Raw genomic sequence first — 22,060 nt, forward strand, 5'->3', positions numbered from 1 at the left:
TGTGTATCAACCCTGAAATAAAACCTGGGCTGAACCAGCAAATCACCCCGACTTCTGGCGTTCGAATCTGAAAATAAGAATATTTAAGAGCGATTTCAAAGAAAATCCAGGGAGACATGGTGAGGATATTTCTTTGGAGGAGCATCTCGAAGATAATATGTTGTTTAGTCTGCAGCGAGATGAAGAGGGGATTTATGGACACATGAAGGAGAGCTCTCCTCGTGGGTGAGATGATGAAAAGACTCTGACATCCCCGCCGCCAACCTCCTGACAAGACCTCAGATGAACCGAAGTATATTGAACTCTGTGTCCCTTACTCTGCAGAAATCACAAGATAAAGAGATGAGGATGAGAAGATGCCATTCATTCATATGTTTGTGGTTTTTAGATGGCGACTGCAAACTCACACTTATTACTGTCACAAAAACGGCCTCTTCTGCCAGATTTCCCTAAATGTTTAAGATGCTTTCAGACTCCAAGAGAAGTACTCTGCAATAAAATCTGGACCCTTAATGCAGGGTTTGAGAAATGTGGGGTGTCTTGGGAGGCTGACAGATTATAAAACACATGCACAGAGCTGCATTAGAGGAGCTGGAAGAGGTTTGAAGCATACACGTGAATGAATAAATAAGGGATCTTTGCTTTTAAAAATCTGCCTCCTGCATTGCCCGTCAAAACAAAAGCCTGCCGTTAAATCCAGATGGATTAAAAGATGAGCGTTCTGGATTTTCTCAGGACATTTAGGTGAGGAGGGCAGCTTGATACAGGAGGAGGCATCTTCATTATAGCTTGACCACATGTGTTTTCGTTTAAATGGGAGCCTCATTAGGTAAACCTTTAAAAACTTTACATTTACCTCTGAGTGGAAAGTGAAATGACGCTCAAGCCTGTGACATAACGTTTTTAAAGGAGGAAAAGTTACAAACAGCATCCGCAGGTAGAGAAACAGAGAGTTAATTCCCCTTTATAAAAAGACCCGAATCTCCAGGACACACACTTTGATGTTTGTCGCAACACACACCACGGCAAGGCTCCCGTGGCTGCACTTTAACGAGAAGAGAGGTGCAGTGTGCGAGCGAGCGTCATTTTAATCACCTCAGGGTTGCCTGGCACTGGAGTTTACGAGCTGTGTGTGTGTGAGCAAGGTGGAAGCTGCTCCCTTTATCCCGTCTGTCAGCGCAGAGGAGAGAGAGATGATGCATGTTTGTGAAAGAACACACTCCTACAGCCTCTTCCTGCTCGTCCACATGAAGATGAGTCCATAGATGCTACAATAATACGATAATAAATGCTGTTGCTGTTTAAAGAAGCCACATCCCTCTGAGTGCACAGGGACAACATCTTCAACTCTTAGTGCCATCATTAATATTGGCCCGTCTGATTAAGGGGGCCATGCTCACTCAGTTTTTTGGGTTTATCCGCTCTTACATCCTCTGTATGAGTCAGAAGCCTCTCCTAACGAGGGTCCTGCTGGTAGCCTGCTCCTCGTTAAGCCCCCTGCCCTCGTTAAGTCTCCTGGGCCTGATTGGACGACCTCTAAAAACGTTTCTTAATGAAGACCAGAAGCTTTGGACCGGTCGCCAAATGTGATTCTGTTAACTCTGGTGTTTTATGGTTTGATTGTAAAGCTCAGTTTGATTACTCTGATTGTGGACTGTTTCCTATCAGTCGTTTTGTTCTTTTTCCACGCTTCAGCTGTCGTTTGCTTTATTGTGCACATTTGCCTGATCAAGCAAAATCTGACAAAAGCCAGGTGTCACATTTTTTCTTTACTGAACGTATTTATGACCTTTTTTGTACATGAGAGAGAGGAACAGCTCATTTTTTAACCTTACAGATGTGTTTCAAGTCTTTAAACCTTCCTGCTGCAGTTTCTGTCACCTCTTATGAAGGTGTAATAGGAGATGTTTGCCTTCTGCACATCTCAGAGATGTGTCATAGAGGACATAATGTCTGTCAGAGCATGATTTAGAAGTTATTTTAAATTAAAGTAGTTGCATAATGTTGTTTTCAAACACATCTGGAAGCCACTGTGGATTAAAACAAAAGGAAACTCCTCTCCTCATCGTTTTCCTGCAGACTCTCTGGACGCCGTTCTTTAACAAAAGCCAGCCTGTGCGGCTGTTAAAACCCCCGGTCTTATCACCGAGCTAATGGATAATGACCACAGAGCTCCTGGCTGTCGTAGCAGGGCGCTAACACAGGAGAGGAGGTGGCTGCGTTTGATCTCAGCGGGACAGGAGGAGCATTAAAACGATACATGGAGCCTCGCAGCGGGGGATGCCGTAAAACACACAGTTTTCCTTTGACTGAACACGAGCAACAAGAGGAGAGACCACAGGCCTAGAGAGAGAGAGAGAGAGAGAGAGAGAGAGAGAGAGAGAGAGAGAGAGAGGGAAGGAAAGTCAAAGAATGAGAATTGGGATATGTGTGCGGTGAAAGCTATAAATCAAATTCTTAAAATAGCTGAAGATGACCTCCTTACTCAGAGACATTTTTAAAGATATTTATATTTCCCTTCGCTAGAATTAATCCCAGAAGTAGAAACTTTACAAGCTTGCCATCAATGAAGGATTACCAACTGGGAAACACAATAAACCAGCTGAACCACAGACTTCCAGGGGACACAGAGCCGGAGGTTCACCACGGCTCCGGTGCTTTTTGGTTATTTCATAACGCTGGAGGAGATTTATACCACCCAAGAACGATATTAACCAAGCTTCTACCTTTGAATGTCTCTTTCTTACTGATGCCACCGTTCTTTCTTTCTATCATAACATTCTGTTATCACCAGATCGTATTTCACTTCACTACAACAACAAACCGTCATGATGAGCGGAGCCAAGCCTGGAGTCAACAGGTCAGAGGTTTTCAGAGGACCAGAAAGACAACATGGATGAGGAGAGGAGGAGGAGGAGAATCCTAATAGGTCCTTCAGAAAAGTCTGACTGAAAGAAAGAGACCCCTGAACTTAAACTTCTAAACCATACATGTTTAACCTCTACACATCCAGGAAGGTGATTTTACTGCACACTTAAACTCTCCGTATCTGTTCTGTATCAATAATGCATTAAAGGAAGTTACAGTCGGAGCTCATGAACACTAACTTTACACATAAATGTAACGGCTCATTTGTGCAGTGAAAGCTTTAAGGCAGAGATGTGAACCAGTGGAAGGAACGTTCACTATCGGGCTTTATGAGGCTGATTCAGGTTATAAATTGCATTTGGATTAAGTTCAATAAGAGCAGGCTGGATTAGACTCAAATGCATATATATGACAGATGTGTGTGTGTGTGTGTGTGTGTGTGTGTGTGTGTGTGTGTGTTTTCCATATGTGAACTTAGGATGACTGCTGCACATCTACAGACAGAGGCAACACAAAAACAGTGTGCATTAACGTAACTGAGATTGACTAAGTGCTCTGTGCTAGTCTCAGTGACGTCACTCATTGGTTTTCTGAAGCTTATTGATGGTGGCGGCCATATTGGAAATGTCTATCAGATTAGCCACGTCTCTAATTATGCAAAACTTGTACGTTTAATATCTTAAAAATAAATGAGTTACAAATAAATTCACCTCCTGTACAGTGTGTGTCTCCTGCTGCAAAGATCAGCTTTTTGGAATGTGTGTGTGTGTGGCTTCTGAAGCTTCTGGAGCCAGCACCAAATGGACACTCTGGGAACTGCAGCACCTCCACATTGGCTTAATTTATCTGCAACCTGAAGCACTAACAAACTTATTAAAAAAGGCAGCAGAAGACCAGCAACCCCTACTTGTTTCTTATCAACAGAGAGCTGTATCTCTGCAGGAATCCTTCTACTGAGCTTGCAGTGACAAATAGAAAGACTTTGTGCATGTGTCTGATGAATCAAGGATTAAACTGCAATCATTACAGCCTGTTTCAAAGCTGCAGGCTGAAGAAATAGTGCCGGGGTGATCCCAAAACTTGTACAAAATACAAAAAACATCAGACTTCTCTTTGGATATTTCATCTTTTTGTTTTATAAATCATCCTCCTGTTTTCTTGAAGCTTTCCCAAAAGTCTACATTTCCCTTCCAGCGTCAGTCTCCATTTTGACCGACTGGAGTGATTGTCACTTTGTCTAACTCTGATTTATTCAGCCCAACTTTATTTTACTCCCTCTAAAGACCAAAGTATGATCTAAATAAATATTGTGGTTCAAAAACAATCCACAAGCCAGACAGTTGTTTTTATATGTGAGCCAGACTTTGCTTTTTTTCCAGTGTGGTATTTTGGCAAAACAGGTAATTTGATATTCAAACCAATAAAGTGGATTTTATTGGATTAGGCCCGAGGGAGAGAGACGATGAGAGAGATAGAAAGCAGAGAGGGAGAGAGATAGAGGGAGAAAGAACAGAGAGAGGGAGAGAGATAACCTGACAGAGGAGAGAAAGAGAGTTTCCGCTGGCCTCTGCTAAAGCTGCAGACTCAAAACCATATGCTTGTCATAGCGTTGTGTGTGTGAGTGTGTGTGAGTGTGTGTGAGTGTGTGTGAGAGAGAGTGTGTGTGTTAGGTGGGCAGGGCTTAGCTGGAGGAAAAACTGCACAGACTGGGAACCTGCTGCTCAGACAGCAGGATCCCCGGGACAAACGGAGAGCAGACAGACAGACGGAGACGAGGAGAGGAAGACAGGAGGAGATAATGAGGAAGATGAGTCAGTAAGAGAGAGACAGGAGGGAGAGGAAAGACAAAGTGTTTTCACATCGCTCTGCAGGAGGCACAAATACTGCTACAGTCCTGATCAATGCAATAGAGAACAGATACCTGCTGGCCCACTTTGTGTAAAAGTCAATCAAAGTATCATTAAACCTGAACCAGGGGTGTCAATCTAACGAGGGGGGGGGGGGGGGGCTCAAAACCGGGTCTAGATTGAGGGTCGTATGTTTTGGACCCCAAATCTGACCCAGTGAGTTCGGATTTTCTGGAGAGCAGAAAATGTTGACTAAGAGAGCCAATCATTACAAGAAATATGATCTATTCTGGATTAAATAAAACAAGTTTCAAACTATGACACAGAAACACACAGGATCAAACCGCATGTCAAATATGACACAGAAAACTGAGCCACAGATAACTGGGAAACAGAACCAGACACAACACCAGGAGAGGAGTTTTATCTGGCTGTACATTTCCCCAGGAAGAACAAACCAAGATAGAGAAGAAGACATGAAAATAAACTTAGCAGAGCTTATTAAATACTTGGATGACCTACCAGACTCTTGGTCCATCTTGATTGACAGGGCCGGGCTCTGGGGGGCGGAGTCTTCACTCAGGGAGTAGCTGTGCTCTGCTTGAATATCTGTGAGATTGAAAACAGGACGGTGTTGGCTTTTTGGAAAGGAGGGCTTCTCTAAACATGATGACTATGAAGCCTCAATAAGAGAGATTTTAGGGTGTGAGGGTGACGGTTCTGCAGTAGTCATATTTAAGAATATGGATCGTTCACACACCTTTTCTGGTCATGTAAAGGCCAGCAGGAGACAGGTTGTCTTACACTGATAAGGTTACACTTTGCTATGAGCTTTATGTAAGGTCAAACCTCAATGAGAGACCCTGTAACTCTGGTCTAGCAGCATCTTTCTGCTCATTTGATGCCTGTATTTGTTGCGTATTTAAATGAATCTGATTCTGAATCCCTCTATTTGGAGACTGTATTTTTTATTTGTGCAAAGGTTGTTTTTTTTGTAAATTAACCTGCAAAAAACAAACAGTGGCTTCATTTGTGTTTTTGAATACTCTAATGCAATTTCTTTAAATATCATTGCATGCATTAACCCTTAAAATTGCACAACCTAACTCTAATTGAAGTTGGCTATTCTAAGCTATGCCTGGTTGGTAGAGATTTAGAGGAAGCATGAGCAGAGCATGATTCTGCTGACGTAGGGTTTGATAAGCCGTTCTGAGTTTAAACAAACAAAAATGCAAAGCGGAAGAAGAATGATGAATGATGTTGTTGCTGTTTGTCCAGCTCTGACGATCATGACAGATGCACTCCTGCAACCTGCAACCTGCAACCTGCAACCTGCAACCTGCAACCTGGTGAGTAACTCCTGTTGGCATTTCCAGGTGTCGTCTAGCTCATCCCCTCTTGCGTCTAGCGTCAACACGTTTGTTTAGGTCCGTCAGTTAAACTGAAGACTTCACGGCTCCATCATCGGCTAATCTGACACATCGTAACAGTCAGAAACATCGTGTCGTCTGTTTTGTCCCGTGAGGGGAAAATTACTTTTATAGACGAACCAGAAATGATTGCTATTTAACTCTAAAATAAAAATGACACATTGAGGTTTAGCTTTCATGATGATGATTATCTCGGAAATTTATGTGCTAATAATCATATTTTATAACCTCTTAAAAAATCAAAGTCACAATAAAAGATTAAACTCCACAGAGCGAGACAGACTGAGAGAAACCGCAGCTAAATATGTCCGAGCAGGAGCAGCAGAGCCCATGAGTCCATGTCTTGAACTTTATCTTGGACCTGACCGCCTCCTGGAAGCTCAGCTGGGGTGTAGCCTGAAACATCACCTGCTGTGTGGGGCGGAGGTCATGTGCTCTCCCTTCAGTATCTTTTAAAGCTCTGGCAGCAAAATCTGGCTCTCATGGTGGAATCTGACGGATCCAGGCAGCCGGGGTTGATGTCAGCGGTTGAAAAGTTACAACTCGATACAGTTGGTCTCCATGTTTTGGCTTTTTGGATCAACCCGATGATGGGATTTGGGGTTTTTTTCCACGCAGACGTTGGATAAGAAGTGGAACAACAGGCTGCTGCACCGCTGGAGTTTCTCCAGTAAAACCAGAAGGTCATTTAAACGGGACAATTAGATGCAGAGTGGAAAATCTGGGTATTTTTTGGGACATAGAAGTACTTCAAGGCAAAACATCTTTAAGACGGTGGTTTGGCTTTAGAGAAAGTTACACAGACTAACTTCATTTACCTGCAGAGAGGTTTTAATTGTTGCACAGGATACTGAGAGCTCTGGAAAAGTGTAATATGAAGGAATGACTCCTGTGACTGATTAGTGCTGGACACCGTGAGTTAATTTCGCATGGCATGTTTATTCATTTATGATCTGGACAAACCTGGGCTGCTCTCCATGTCAGTGTCCATGTGTAAAAGCGAAGGTCTGTCAGCCATCAGGGGGCGCTCTAATAGATGGTCGTCGAAGAAACTGTTGAATAATTCGCTGCTGAAGTCGTCCATCTGGTCTCCTGAGAAAGGCTGAAAAACAAGAAGAGAAGCATGTAAAATGTAGTTACTGGTGTTCTTGTTCAGTCACCAAACCTCAAGTCTGAGTCCAGCTTGAGTCCAACTTGTTGCCCCTGTTGCCTTAGGATTTATGACTCTTTCCTGTCTGAACCTGGACCTCTTGGATGTGCAGATAACACATTGAATTTTACATCCTGACTGATCCTGGAGATACACACTTCTCCTTGATGGTTTACTTACATTTTGCACATGTTACACTTGCTGCAAGATCTTTGAATGTAAAACTCATGATCTGTGGCGGCTGTGGCTGAACAGGAAAGCTCATGATCATGCATGCAGGTGAATAAATTATTAAGGCCTTAAAAAATAAACTGCAGTGAAGTCTCTCTCTGTTGTAACACGTGCCGTATAGTCATGACAGTAAATATCATGACATGCACACTCATGACAAAAACAATGCAGTCGTAGTCCTCATCTCTATCTTGCAAGTCTGGATGAAGCCAAAGCTCAAGTCCAAGTGGAGTCACAAGTCCTGATAATCTGGACTCGAGTTAGACCAGAGTTTGAGTGCTGGACAATCATAACAATGATGATTGATCTCCAACCCTGATCCAAAGAGGATGTAAATATTAATGAAACTTTAAATGAGAAACTTGAAACTTATTTCCAACATTCAAATAAAGTCGAGCTTTAGAAACGTAAAATGCTGCTTTATTTACACTTTAAATATCATATGTTGCAAGATCAGGATTGTGCACATGATTTCTTTTGAGATTGATTAATCTGCTGATAGTTTCAGGGAGCAAGTCGCAGGTTATTGCTCCTTAGAAATAAAAATAATGTGCACAAATCTGAGTCAAAACTCCCAAAGTTCTCGCCGCTCTTGCAGACTGTGAGCCCTGCTCTAAAGGTGCAGCGGGGCAGCAGTAGCTCAGTTTGGGGCGGCAGTAGCCCATGAAGTTGGGAACCAGAGGGAGTGGGCTGGTGGCTGGAGAGGTGCTGGTCCATTTGCGTGGTACTAACGAGGTGCCCTTCAGCAAGGCACCGCACCCTCAGATGGCGCTGGTTGATGGCAGCCTGATTAATTGGGAGTAATCTTACCTTAAAGCCACATTCTCTCAATCTGTAACTGCTTTAATGCTGCTTTAATTTGTTTTGAGTGTGCATGTAATCTCACTGCTGTTGGAAATGAGGGGAACCTTACACTGGAGAAAATAAAGCTCTGAAATAAACGACAATGTTCTTATTCTGCTTGAAAATGACTCAGAGACGTTGTCAAAGCAGCTGCAGGTCAACGTTCTTCTTCTTGTTCAGACCGCTGAGATCACAATTATGTCTTCATCTCACTTCAAAACCTCATAAAACGATGCAGTCTGACTCCTGGCATCTTGTTTTAATAGCAGCAGTAGAAGAAGAAACATGTTGTGTGTTTTTTTCCTGCCTCAGAGTCAGAGAGCAGACAGAGCGTGTTGATGGCATCAGGAGTCAGTCAATGGGGAAAAAGCTACGACAGATTCATCTTCAGTCTGGATGAATGAGTCACCGAGCGGAGAGAGAGAGAGAGGGAGAGAGAGAGAGAGAGAGAGAGAGATGATGTTCTGGAAGCCTGGGACAGCATGGTGCTCTCATTCACTGCTCTACACACACACAGAATATGACTCATCCTCGTCTTGAGCAAACATGCACAAAGCGGTGTTTGGAAGCAATCAGCTGCAGCAGACGAATCTGCTCTGAGGTTTCTGATAGACACGACGATGACAGGAATAATCTGATCTCATTAACGACTAAATCAAACTGAGTTCTTTTTCACTCCTGGAGCTGAACCTCACCTCTCCCCCTGACACGGCCAAATTGTGTGCGAGCAGATTAAATCAGGTGATGAATTCAGAGTTCTTTTTTTTATTATCAAGAGCTGGGACATAAAGGCTGGCGCTGCAGTTTCCTCTCCGCTCTGTGGAGATGTTTGGCTCCTTTCAACTCATTGTTTTGGTTTTCTGTCCCCACAAACTTATCAGCTGGAACGAAACGCTGAAATGTTAGGCTCAGGATTTATTATTAGGTCAAAAGTTTTTATTTTGGTAGGAAAGAGTGAGCAGGGCTGTTCGACGCTGATCATTCCTAAATGTTGCATGCATGAATCAGAGCTGCAGGAGAAGAAGAAGAAGAAGAATGTGTCCTTTAATGCATGCACGCATAAAAAGCTTCAGGTTACTCTGCCAGCACTCTGATATAAGGTTAATTTAATGATTCAGAGAGCACATATAGAGCTTCACTTTTCATGCTGCTCTTAAAACAGCCTCCTAAATATGAATCATCTCTTCTTTCTCTCCTCATTTCTGACAGAGAACTGAATATATTTGCATTGTGGACAAAATAAAACACTTAAACTGTCAGGGGCATGCATCAAGAAAATGAGAGATGTTTGCACGTGTTGCAGACAAGTGACAAAATTAACACTACACTCTTCAACCAATCCAAATCATACGCCATCGTCTTCAATCTTTATTTCTTCAGCGCCAAATCAGAACAAATGTTATCTGAAGACTCTTTCCAGACCGTACTTTATGTTCTATTATCAACAAAGACCAAACATCAAGACAGGATAAGATCCAGTCCCATCTTACAGACAGGACTCAGTCTGATCTCATCTTAATCCACCATGAGCAGAGCACTTTGCAGCATTTAGCAAGTTACAGTGGCAAGGACAAACTTCCTGGTCCAAGCCTGATCCAGCTCTAACTATAAGCTGTATCAAAAAGGAAAGTTTGAAGCCTGCTCCTAACAAACTTCCTTTAACAGGCAGAAACCTCGAGCAGGACCAGACTCATGTTAGACACACATCTGCTGAGATCTGCAGATCCGCCATGTTTGAAGCTAAACACTCTAAATCCATACTTCAGCGTGTACCAGGAGGAGATGTTATTCTGTAGTTTGTGAAAACAGCAGGATGTTCAAAAACATCCGGTGTCCACTTTCAGACAGCGTTCTGTTATAGCTGTCCTTACCCACAATCCTCTGCTCTGCGGATTTGTCAGACTATCTATAACACAGACAAATATGAAGTGCACATTCAAGTGTTGGCTGGAATCAAAGTTCATGTCAGGGCAGAGTTAAATATCCTTATTCATACCGTCTGTGAAGTAAACACGTCGGAGCAGCGCCTCAGAGTGTCTGTATTTATGACTGTGCTCAGGAGGTCAAGTCTGTCTGTGGTGAAACTCTCTAATGAAACCATGTGGAGAAAGCAAACACACACATACACACAGAGGGCAGACATACAGATGGTGGGTAAAATAACACATGACACATGAAGAAGTGCTGATGCTGGGAAACTCTGCTGACCTGTGTTTGAAGTACTCACAGCCAGATTGGAGGACAGTCGAGGATCAAGCAGCACTAAACTTTCACTTTTACAGGAAGAGAAAGCTGGACTCCTCCTTATCAGTGTTTGTTTCTCAGCATCTAAACACAGACGCTGCTCAGCCAGGTGTGCACGCACACACTCATACTCCTGCAGATTCTTGGCGTGAATGCTCACTCATTCATAAACAAAACCCAGGAGGGAGTGACGCCGACAGAGGAGCCTTGTTCTCCTGCAGAGCTGATGACACACAGTCCCTTTAAATAACCCAGACACTGCCCCTTTAACTCTGAATCCAGGTCACTTTTAAGACGGGCAGCTCAAAAATAAACAGTCAAAGTTTCCCGTGTGGGGAAATGTGGGTGAGATGGGTTTGATGCAGGGAGGGAGAGGAAGCACTTTGACTAAACTTAGCTCTAATAGCTGCATTACGACAACAGAGTTAGCCTTCTTTTGCTGACCTTTCTCACAGGCTGACTCTTGTAGCTCCAGTGGTGGCTCACATCTAAATAGACTGAGTAAGGGTTTGTTTCCAAGCAGTGCTCGAACACCTAGAGGCTGCAGGCATGGTTACATTTTGGAGAAAGTGCAGTGTATACAGACCTAACAGCAGATCAGCACGGTCAGCAGTGAAGGAACATCTCTCGTTTTCCAGGAAGTAACAATTTTTAATTTGTAGAATTTATTTATTTGACTATTTATTGTTTTTAACTTCATTTTTCATTTATTATTTTGATGCTCTGAATCTATCTTTTTCTATTTTCTCTGAATTGATGTCGTCTCCTTCATAAAACATTTTTATTGTCCTTTAATGCTTTCATTTTATTTTGTATTTATTTATTTATACATTTATTTTAATTTTATATATTTTTTTCTTTAGAAACCTATATAACAATGATTTATTGATTATTCTTTAATTCATCCTGTTTAACCTTTTGCAATTTATTTAGTTTTTTGCATTGTTAGAATTTCTACACTCCTCTCTGTCTGTTAAAGGAGGAGGAGTCCCTCTATGGTCAATTAAGCCTTTAAAAAGCTGTTAGGATCTAAAAAATATCATCACATATACCCTTCATAGAAAGGCCTGGAAACACAGTGCTTGAGTCTACCTCCTCAAAAGTCGTCTGCTGTGTAGTTTTGCAGGCAGTCGGTGAATGTCAGCCTTAATCATTACCTGATTGTACTGGTTTAATCGTCACAGCACATTTCATTCTTTAATACGAGTCCTTCTCTAATTACTCAATCATTTGTCCTTCACCATCTCCTGCCCGGCTTTTAAAAAGCGCAGTAAACAAGCAGAGGAAGCCGTTATTGTTGTTATTAGGAGAGGAAGTGCAGAGGACCCGGAGAAGGCTCAGTGCAGGAACATCTGCAGCCAGTGTGAAGGGAGAAACAGACGTCTGGACCTCTCATTACCTGACCCCTCTCTGCTGGGAAAAGAATCACATCAGGGAGGAAAAACTGTGTTAAAAAGCAGTTGACAGCTTTTACAGCTTATTTCAGAGGTGGTGTGTCATTAAGAGGGGATGGGGGCTGGGAGGGAAACCACACAGGGTAAGAGCTGGGAAAGACAGACGCAGGGAGTCATTATAACGTCTGTAATTAACAGTGTTGAGTCTCAACATATCTCTCTGCTGTCGCTTCGTTTCCAGGCCGTGCTGGTTCAGGTGGAGTGGATCGAGAGAGACCGAATGGAAGTCTGTGAATGTCACTCTCAAGCAGCCTGAGCAGGAAAGAAGAGCGGCCCCTCGCAGCGCGTTCAGACAGAAAATGAATCACAAGCTCACCAATGGAAAGAATATTCACAATAAACCGAACCAGGAGCCAGACCGACAACTGGAAGCTCTGTGAAGTCCTCAGAACATCACACAGGCCAGAGACAAACACGTAAACTCGAGTCTGTCTTGCTTAGAGAAAGAAGATAAATCATGCTGAAAGACGACGCCAGTTTTCAGCAGATTTACGCTCCTCCATCCTCTAGACTTCCTGCTCCATCTTTTGCTGTTTCTTCATGTTAGTATTGACCTTCAGATTTATCCAGACGTGCACAAAACTCCCAGAAACTTTCCAGAAATTTGGAGGTGAGCTTCATGAGTGAAAGCAAACAGCCAAATATTTACCAGACCTGACGTTACCTGGACTCTTTCCTGACAGCCCCCCTGGTAAAACTTCCATGTGAAGTTGGGGTGAGAGTGAAGCTGGAAATATACTAGAAAAGTAAGCAGGCGAGGGCGATGGCGTTTATGTAGCACAACCCGGAAGAGCAACAAGAAACAGGATGAGTAAAAAACATCCTTAGAAGTTGAAGGACAAAAATCTTCAAGACAAAGATCGTCTTTTGAATTTGTGTGTATGTGGTTTCCTGTACTTCCAGAGCTAGCCTCAAGTGGACGCTCGAGAAACTGCAGTTTCTAACACTTACGTATTGGCTTCAATTCTCAAGGGTGCCGCTTGAGTGTAACGCATGATTTAACCAATAACTAGCATTGCATTAACTCCCCTCTTTTGCAATCAATCAATTCAGGTTTGAGCTTTTATAAATGTGCATGCAAAGAGTTCATATTCAAACGGTTACAGCAGGAGTTTGAAAGTTATCAGAGTAAAGCTGTAACAATAACAGCAGTGATAGTTAGTCTAGAGTTCTTCTCAACTTCTCAATAAAAGGAATGATGCTTCACTTCTTTGATATTTCCAAGTAGGGCCAAACAAGCTATTTTAAGGAGCGTAAAAAGTTCTTTTTCAAACTTTTTTGCATGAATGAGACATTAAAGGTCCATAAAGGAGCGAAACGATGAGCTTTCTGCAGTGTACAGTTAACTGAAACTACAATTGTGAGAGTCCTAAAACATCTTGTCATTATGCTGCAATCCTGGCTGCCACAGATAAGAAAATGGCAATGTTCTCTACTGTATTTGGCTTCATGTGGCGATGTGTGGCTGCAGCGGTTTGGCTTCATTTGAAGAAGCAGCAAGTGTGTGTGAGTGAGACCCAAGTGAACTCGGATCAGCTCGGTAAAACAGCAAGAAGAGGATTTTTTTTCTTCCTTCACTCACACTCATCGCTGCATGCCTGCTCACATTCCATCGGGAAGAGCAGCGGCCAATCGGGAGGCAGGATGCAAATGAGAGGGGTGTGTGTGTTTGGAGCTGGAGTACAGGGTCTGAACGGAGAGTAGAACGGAGACGGGTAGAAGAGGAATGATTTATAGAAAAGTGATGCAAAAAGGAAGAGAGGAGGAAAAGAAGAGATAAAGGGACTGTGTGTGTGTTTTTGCAAAAGCGTAGAGTCGCATGAAACAGAAAGAATCGAATGAAGCAGAAGTACACAGTGACTGATTTACAACTTGTGCTGTCCTTATGTGAACTTAGTTGTGCACGTGCATGAGTTAGGGATGCACAACATGAATAAATCAGCCTCGGATTGTAAGATAGCACTGATACTTTCACTTCTTTTTGTGTTTTAAAGAAGTTCAAAGTGCAAACAGATGCTGAGATCAAGTTTGAGTCTCATTTCATGCCTGTGGGGAATTTGGGCAGAGTTTAACAATGATTTATTGGTATTGAAAGAAGTTTGGGAAGGGTTAAAAAGCCCAATCCATTCACCATCCATACCCGTTCCTCATTCTCTAACACATATTATGATCCCTTATGAGTTAACATCCCCTTACGCCTCAGAAATCTATGATCCTGCTCTCCACACACCAACCACCACAAGCTCTCACAGCTCACGTCCAACTGCAAACACAATGCATCCCTAACTGAACCCCTGAGGCTCTGCACAAGCCGCAACCTCACGTGCTGAAAACGACACCAAAGCAGAAGCACAAAGAAGAGTTCTTCAAGAGTCTCATCAAGTCTGACTTTGCATCATTTGGGGCGTGGCTGAGTCGACTGACAGGTGTGGACGACGTCGCCGATGGCCGGGTTTAGCCAGTCCATGGTTCTGCTGTCTTGACCAGGTATCCTGCACTGCTTCACAGAGAGATAATGTGATTACAGATGAAAAAGGTGACACCTCCATCTTCAGTTTTTAAACATCTTAGCATGGAGAGTACACCCAGGCCTCCATCGATGACATTGCATTAATCGTGCAGCCATCAGAGTCCTCATGGGGGAAACAGCACTCTGAATTCATCAGTGCATGTGCAGCACGTTCTCTGCTCTCCTCCTGAGATTACAGCCGATATAATCAATACTTTTCACATTAGCGCTGGATGAAATGCCGTCTTTAATGTGACAGTGACGCTCTCTCTTTGGTCTCCGTCTTTCATCGACATGTTGTGGTTTTGATGCCCTCAAACTTGGTCTGGACTGGGCACACGGTCAGCTGTGATTCACCAGCCGCACCTGTCCAGAAAGCACAGCTGCAGAGTCCACAGTGAGGGGAAATCAACATCTGGCCTTACTCTGTGTTAAGGAGTGCCATCCCTTCGTTCCCATGTCCTCAGTGGTACAGCCCAGCCTAGTGGCTTCACGGCAGAATGGACGTCTTTATTTAGCTCAGGAACGGGGGGGTTCAGACCACGAGCAGACTGCTGGGCTGACTCACTGACCAGAATAGAGGTCTGCTCAAAAAACCTGCACTGGTTAAAAAAACAGAGGATGGAGACAGGGACAGTGAGGGATGCAAAGAGCACTTCATGAGGACCCTCAGGGCGCTTTATTTACATCCCCTTACAGTCGTCCCCTATACTGCAATGAATGAGGAGCAGGTACGTGTGCTACTATGCTCTCATTAGACCTGCAAGAGTAGAGTCACAGCAGACAAAACTGGGCCTGAAACAACCTGACAGTCACGAATCATGATCCATAAATCTGTGTTCCTTTTACTGAAACTTGTCACTCATCACAGCCCTTGAATCGACTTGTCTCAGGTGTAATGGAACATACAAGGATTTAGAGATAGGACTGCAGCAGGTGGTTTTAACCAGGGACTAGTGACATCAAGAGAAGGAATGATTGAAATCTGTCTGACTTACAAAGCTCCTAAAGGTCAGACACCTTCATATCTTAAAGAGATCATAGTGCCCTATTACCCCTCTAGAACACTATGCTCCCAACATGCAGGCCTGCTCATCGCACCTAAAGTCTCTAAAAGTAGTATGGGAGGTAGAACCCTCTCTACTTTTAAGAGTAGGCTTCAAACTTTCCTTTTTTGATAAAGCTTTATAGTTAGAGCTGGATCAGGCTTGGAACAGGTCTAAGTTATGCTGCTATAGGCTTAGACTGACACACTGCGATCCTATGCCCCCCTCCATCACTTCCTTTAACTCTCCCTGTCCAATTAAAGTTACTAACCATAGACCTTTTTTGAGTCCAGGTGCTCCCTTGTCTCATAGGTTCCTCTGACGGCCTCCAGCTCCTACAACTACTACTATCCGTCTCACCTCTTTCATCTCTCTCTCTCTTCATCTCCCTCTATCCCTCTCTCCAACTCGGTCTCAGCAGATGTGTGTCTAACATGAGTCTGGTCCTGCTGTTGATAATAGAACATAGAGTACGGTATAGACCTGCTCTGTTTGGAAAGAGTCTGAGGATACCATCTGTTGTGATTTGGCGTTATATAAATAAAGATTGATTGATATCTGTATCTTCTATTTATTGCAATGGCGTCTCTCTACAGCATCAGCATGTTTTGATGCAAGCTGCTGCAGAAAGTGTACAAGTTTCTGCTTTTGACATTAATGTTGAGGACATAGAGGATGCTTTAATGCACCTTTATATATTATTGTTGCATTTGACTGAATTAAACCACAAAAAATGTGCTTGTATGCATATCCGATGCAACCCAGGCTGATTTGTTTACAAGTAAAGACTGCTAAATCAATATTTTTTCTAAATATTTATTTAAAAACTGCTGGGTCTGAGGTCCAAGAGCCCAAAATTATAAATTCTGTACAATAAAAAAAAGAAATATTCACATTTATGAAGAAAGATGGAAACAGGCATCATTTCATGGGGTAGATAATTAAAGATAAACACTTAAAGAGCTTTCCCAGTCACACACACACACACACACACACACACACACACCCATCCACACACACACACACACACACACACACACACACACACACACACACACACACACACACACACACACACACACATTAAAAGTCAGGTGTGCTGCTGAGGACGGTAACACCTGCCAGCTGAACACACACACACACACACACTTTCATAGTTAACCAGTAACTCCCCAGCTTGTGCCTCTTGCTCCCAGTCTCATATATTGCCTTGCATTATTAAACACACACACAGACGCATGTGCCCCGGATGTCAGTCAGGATCTATCAACAACACCGCCCTCCTGAGGTCCGGCTCCGGGCGGAACAGGCAGAAAGGGTGCGTTTGATTTGATACAGCCACTTGCATGCAAACTTCCAGTCAAAATAAAAACATAGATATTTAAAACATCAACACACTGACTGTGTAGTTATATGGCATGCTTAAGAAGGTACATGGATGCTGCGTAAAAACTCACCACGTTAGTGAGGAAATCTCCGTCGCTGAGTTCCTCCAGGTCCAACAGGTTGGATCCTCCGGGGGGGTACAGTTTATCTGTAAAGCTGTCTAAGATAGACTCCATCATGGTGTGTCGGTACAGGGGGGTCAGTCGGTACTTTAACGTAAATCTTAAAATCAACTCATTAAACCGGAGCGGATCGTTTTCTGAGCGGTGCCAAAATCCAGCCCTTATTTTAAAGTCCTGATTGTGAATCCGGTTCGGGGACCTGCGTCCTGGTTTCTGCTTCTTATCCCCGTCAAACTTCACAAATGTCGCAGAATTCACATCCTCTGTCAGCTTTTAACCGTGTGATCCATCCAGCTGTGTGCGCGCAGCTGAGCGTCTCTCCTGGCGTGCGCTCTGTCGTCCCCACGCGTCAATGAATATTCAGTGAGACTACGCCTCCTTCATATTACGCGTCATATTACAAACACGCCCACAAAACACAACAAATACACATATATTTATATCGTAAATACATTCAGAGAGGGATTACATCTTTTCTATAAACTCAAATATTAAGAAATAATACATATTGGTGCCATTTTGCTTGAAAATAACTTTTGCCTCTCAAAATTAAAATTATACAACCCCAAATCCCCAAAAGTTCCAATACAGACATGATAGTGGAAGTCACTGCATGGGCTCAAAATCACCTCCAAAATACCATTGCGAATGCAGTGAATCGCTGTATCCATAAACACAGGTTGAAACTGTACCATGCAAGGAGGAAACATAATACTTGTGTGATTTTACAAAGCTTACTTGTATCTGAATACATTTTCACTGCTGTTTTTCAGTGCAGGCTTTTCATAAGTCCTCAAGATCATGATGAATCAAAGCAACACTCAGAAATCTGTCAGTTTCCATTCTTCCATTCCTTTTCTTTCATGAAAATGTTACATTTACTTGAAAGTAGATCTTTGGGATGTGTATTTAGTACCTACAGTTGCACAGTCAGTCCTGCACACCTCTGCACAGAACCTTTTAGAGGCCATGTTGGTCTCATTTGTTTGACAGACCTGCTCCATGTTTCTGCAGAAGATTGAACTGAGCCCTCATTAGAGTTATTAGCTCCACTGGGGCTTTTCTTGCTTTGACAAGTCTAAATGTCAACGAAAAGGTCTCCCAGCAAGCACCGGGGATTTAATCAGAGGGCTGAGGATGAAACATTACCCCCTATAGGCCAGAGGGGTCATCACAACCTGATACTTCACTGGGTGTATCATGAGACCATGCATCAAAAACAGTTACAGGTATGTTTTTGGATTTAAAGAAAGCAAAAGATCTGTGAATTCTGTTTTGACAACCTGAGATATTCCCTGCAGCTACAACACACGCACCCTCTCTTTCTCACACACACACACACACACTGGAAAATGAGATTGAAGCAGATATTTCTCTCCCTTCTTACAGGATCGCTCGTGCTCACAGCCCTCGGATCATTTCTCCTCTGAGAAACAGAGACAGGGAGATAACAGGATTGAAAACATAGAAAAACATTGTCTATTGTGCCGCAGGAATCAGACCCGACATGTGTGTGTGCTCCACCTCTGACCTGTTACATAATCTGGGTGGATTTCAGTGGAACAGGCTGGTAGAGGAAGGACAATTCCAGGTGTTATAGTTCAGGGAAGTATCTCAAAAACTGGATTTCCAGGAACTTTGGCACAGACGATTATAGCTATCAGAGGATGACTCATTGGTTTGGTGATGATCTGACTTTTGCAGCAGGTCTGTATTCACAATAATAGAGTCAAATATCTCCACTTCAATCATTTTCCTGTGAGATCAATCAAATGATCCACCTTTAGATAAAACGTCTCAAACTCATGAAGAAGAGTTTTGTCCACAAATGGAAGCGCTGTTTGATATTTTCATGGATTTCCCCTCACTGTTCACATCGAGGTCATCTCAGAGGATGTTGTCGAGGTTATCAGAAAAATTCCCTTCTTCATAAAGGCCTACATTGATTACAATCAGGACTATGAGTCTGTCTGTCTATGTGCTCAAACAACACTTTCAAACTGTTATGTAACAATCTCCTGTTACTCTACAACCTCTTTTCACCACTGTCTCTTCCTTATCACACACCCCTCTTCTTTCTTTACTCCTTTCTTCTTACAGGTATCAGTTAACGGAGGTGTAAAACCCAGAGGGACTCTCCAGTGTCTCTGTTTTCTCTCACACATTGTCATAAGGTGACCTGTCATTACCTGTAGTGACTTCTGAGTTCTGTAATCTCCTCATTCACTTAGGTACTCTTACTTAACGTTAAAAGGACTCTTGGGAGTTTTGGGCAACACCAAGCAACACTTTGATAAGGCAGTAAGCAACACAAGCAAAGAGCATTTTAAAAAATAACCCTGAAATTCTTCATAAAAATTGAATGCACGCTGGAAAAAGAGATCTTTAAAGGTCCCACAAATTCAGCTTCTCTGGAGGATCTGTAGCCTCTCAGTTTCTTCCATGCAGTGATCTGAGTGGGCAGGGAAGCTGTGATAATGTGCTGTGCTGATTGGCTGCCTTGGAACGTTGCAGAAATACAGAGGCGCAAAAACACCAAAACGAACATGGTGAGCGCTCCAGGAGAACCTGCGCCAGCATACTACATACAGTCCAGAATCTGACCCGGAACAGGAGGATTAAGGTGAGTGTACTTTCTACTTCCTTGCCTTTAATTTCATGTGTTCAGACCCCTGTTGCTGAAGTGGTTGCTTTCTTTGACTGAATGTAAACATTTGGCGTGTCTGGCTCTAACCTTTGACATCTCTTCTCTGCAACACCGAATCATGACCACAACAGTGTGGGAAGAAGTGGCGTCCCTCCAGGAGTGGGAGTGCATATTCAAATCACTCCTGTAATTTTGAGTAGTGCTGAATGCAGTCTTTGGTTTCCATCATCGTGAAATGAACTCGATGTTTAAAGTGAGAGGAAAAAACACGGCGGCCTGCAGAGGAGGAGAAAGTGGATTAAAAAGCAGCATGGATCAGCAGATAAGGAGCACAGACTCATATTAACATTCATACATTCCCTCAAATTAAATCAGACTTGTTCAGACTGATATGATGCACAGCTGATTAAATCAGTTTGAATGGAACCCGCTCTCTGATTGGCCGCTTGCGTCCTCGTACAGGTTGTGACAGGCAGCTCTCTGATTGGCCGTTGGGTGTAATGATGCAGGTGTGACTCATCCTCTATTCTCAGCCGGAGCGGTGACTCTGGGTGCTGACCTTTCGTCTCCGTGGTGACCGTTGTGTCACATGTTGGCTGCTGTCATCACGCTCTTCTTTTCCGCTCGCCGTCAGATCAGATCAGGTCTGCTCGCCTCACAGGGTGGAGACAGTTTCTTATGTGTGTGTGTGTGTGTGTGTGTGTGTGTTAATGGTGGGTTCACTATCAGACAGTTACTAATGTTCCCCACAGTCACTCTCTGTCTCCTCTCTGAGCTGATCCTGTTTAAGAGGCCTGAGCGTATTCACTGTAGCACCCACGCATGTCACTGAATATAAATCCACTCTTTAGTGTTAATGACTTTCACGTCAAAACAAGTGGTTTATATTCAGGTCTCCAGGTCAGTCTGGACTGCTTTCTATCTTCCCTGAACTCCTCATCTGCTTCCAAACAAGTGCAGTTAGGATTTAGATACGAATAATTATCAAATTGAAACCAACAGCGACAAACTGAGTAAGGGGACCTCGACTCAAGACTTTAAATGTTCACTTTAAAAGCAGATACAGAATTCAAATCTGTACAATGCACTTAAAGCTCCTGTGAGGAGGTTTACCTGACGACTGATATTAAACAGACCTACACAAACAAGATAGACCATCGGTGAGATACTGGATTTAATGATACTAAAACCATTCATGTGATGCACACGACATAAAAATCTGTGTGCACAAGATAACTATCTTGTGAGAACATCTTGTGCACCCATTAATATTGTCTTATCGGAAAAATATGTCACCTTTGTTGCACAGGTTGTTGTCTTGCAAATGTAATTGGCAAGACATTATCTTGTGTATTTATATTTTGTGCACACAAGTTTCTCATCTTGCAGGCCCAAAATATTTGTTGTGTGAGAACAAGATAATTCAGTTGTGTGTACAAGTTATTTTCCAGTGCTATATTTTTGTATGCTGTGTGCGCATTACATTTTGGGACTTCAGGGGCTTTGTAGATTGAAGATGGGATAAAGTAGTCGCCCCCTTCGGGACAGTAGAGGACTGCAGGTTTAAGGTGATTCAATTTTGGCTTTGTTTTTTATCATTACATAATCGTAACACAATAAATGGTCAATCTAGACACACATAGAGTTCAGATGTGTGTGATAAAGTGAAAAAGACATCGCTCTCTGTGTCTGTGCTCGCTCTCCTCCTCTGTGATTACACATGCAGCTCAGCAGGGGGCTGTGGTTTCTTGGTTGGTGGTAGCTGGGTGGAGTAGCTGCTGTGTGATAAAGTGGTAGTGGGATTGAGAGTAAACACACTGACAATTTCCCATAATGCCTTTCTAAGTGGCTGCAGATAGAGAACTGTGACAGAGCGGTGCAGCGTGACTCACTTTGGCTTCAGCCTGGCTTTTCTTCTTTCCTTTAAAAGCTGCTTCAGACGAAAGAGACGCCAAAGAGCTCAATATTTTCCCCCTCTGTTCGAGCCGCTCTCATTTTCTGTGCTGCTTTTCCTGTCCTTCTTTTTCTCTCTCTCGCTGATCATAAAAGTTCAGGAGTTCAGCGCTGCAGAGAGATGCATGGAAGGAAAGTCGAATAATGCCAGGACAGTAATCAAAGCCAGCTCGGTCCTTTACACACCGTTACATCATCTACTCACTCTTACTACAAGAAGCATTAGCTGTTTTTCCTCACACACTGATGGACTTTATGAGGTCACATTTCTCTGCTCGTGAACAAAACATACTTTAAATGTCAAATAATGAAATGAGCTCTGAAATCACA

At 43.1% G+C, this 22,060-nt stretch overlaps 1 protein-coding gene across 2 annotated transcripts in view; it reads right to left on the reverse strand.

The window, feature by feature from the left end:
* The window catches only part of creb3l1 (cAMP responsive element binding protein 3-like 1), a 28,531-nt gene extending 11,068 nt beyond the window's left edge, over window positions 1-17,463 (reverse strand). For both annotated transcript variants that reach the window (XM_034677783.1, XM_034677782.1), the window contains exons 1-3: window positions 17,080-17,463; window positions 7,109-7,247; window positions 5,238-5,324 (exon numbers count right to left, since the gene is read on the reverse strand). In XM_034677783.1, the coding sequence (XP_034533674.1) occupies window positions 5,238-5,324; window positions 7,109-7,247; window positions 17,080-17,187 (334 nt within the window). In that variant the 5' untranslated portion in view covers window positions 17,188-17,463. The remainder of the gene's footprint in view (window positions 1-5,237; window positions 5,325-7,108; window positions 7,248-17,079) is intronic.
* Between the last annotated feature and the right edge of the window lie 4,597 nt (window positions 17,464-22,060).

Source organism: Notolabrus celidotus, chromosome 24 (genome assembly GCF_009762535.1).
Source record: "Notolabrus celidotus isolate fNotCel1 chromosome 24, fNotCel1.pri, whole genome shotgun sequence".
Taxonomy (NCBI): Eukaryota; Metazoa; Chordata; class Actinopteri; order Labriformes; family Labridae; genus Notolabrus; species Notolabrus celidotus.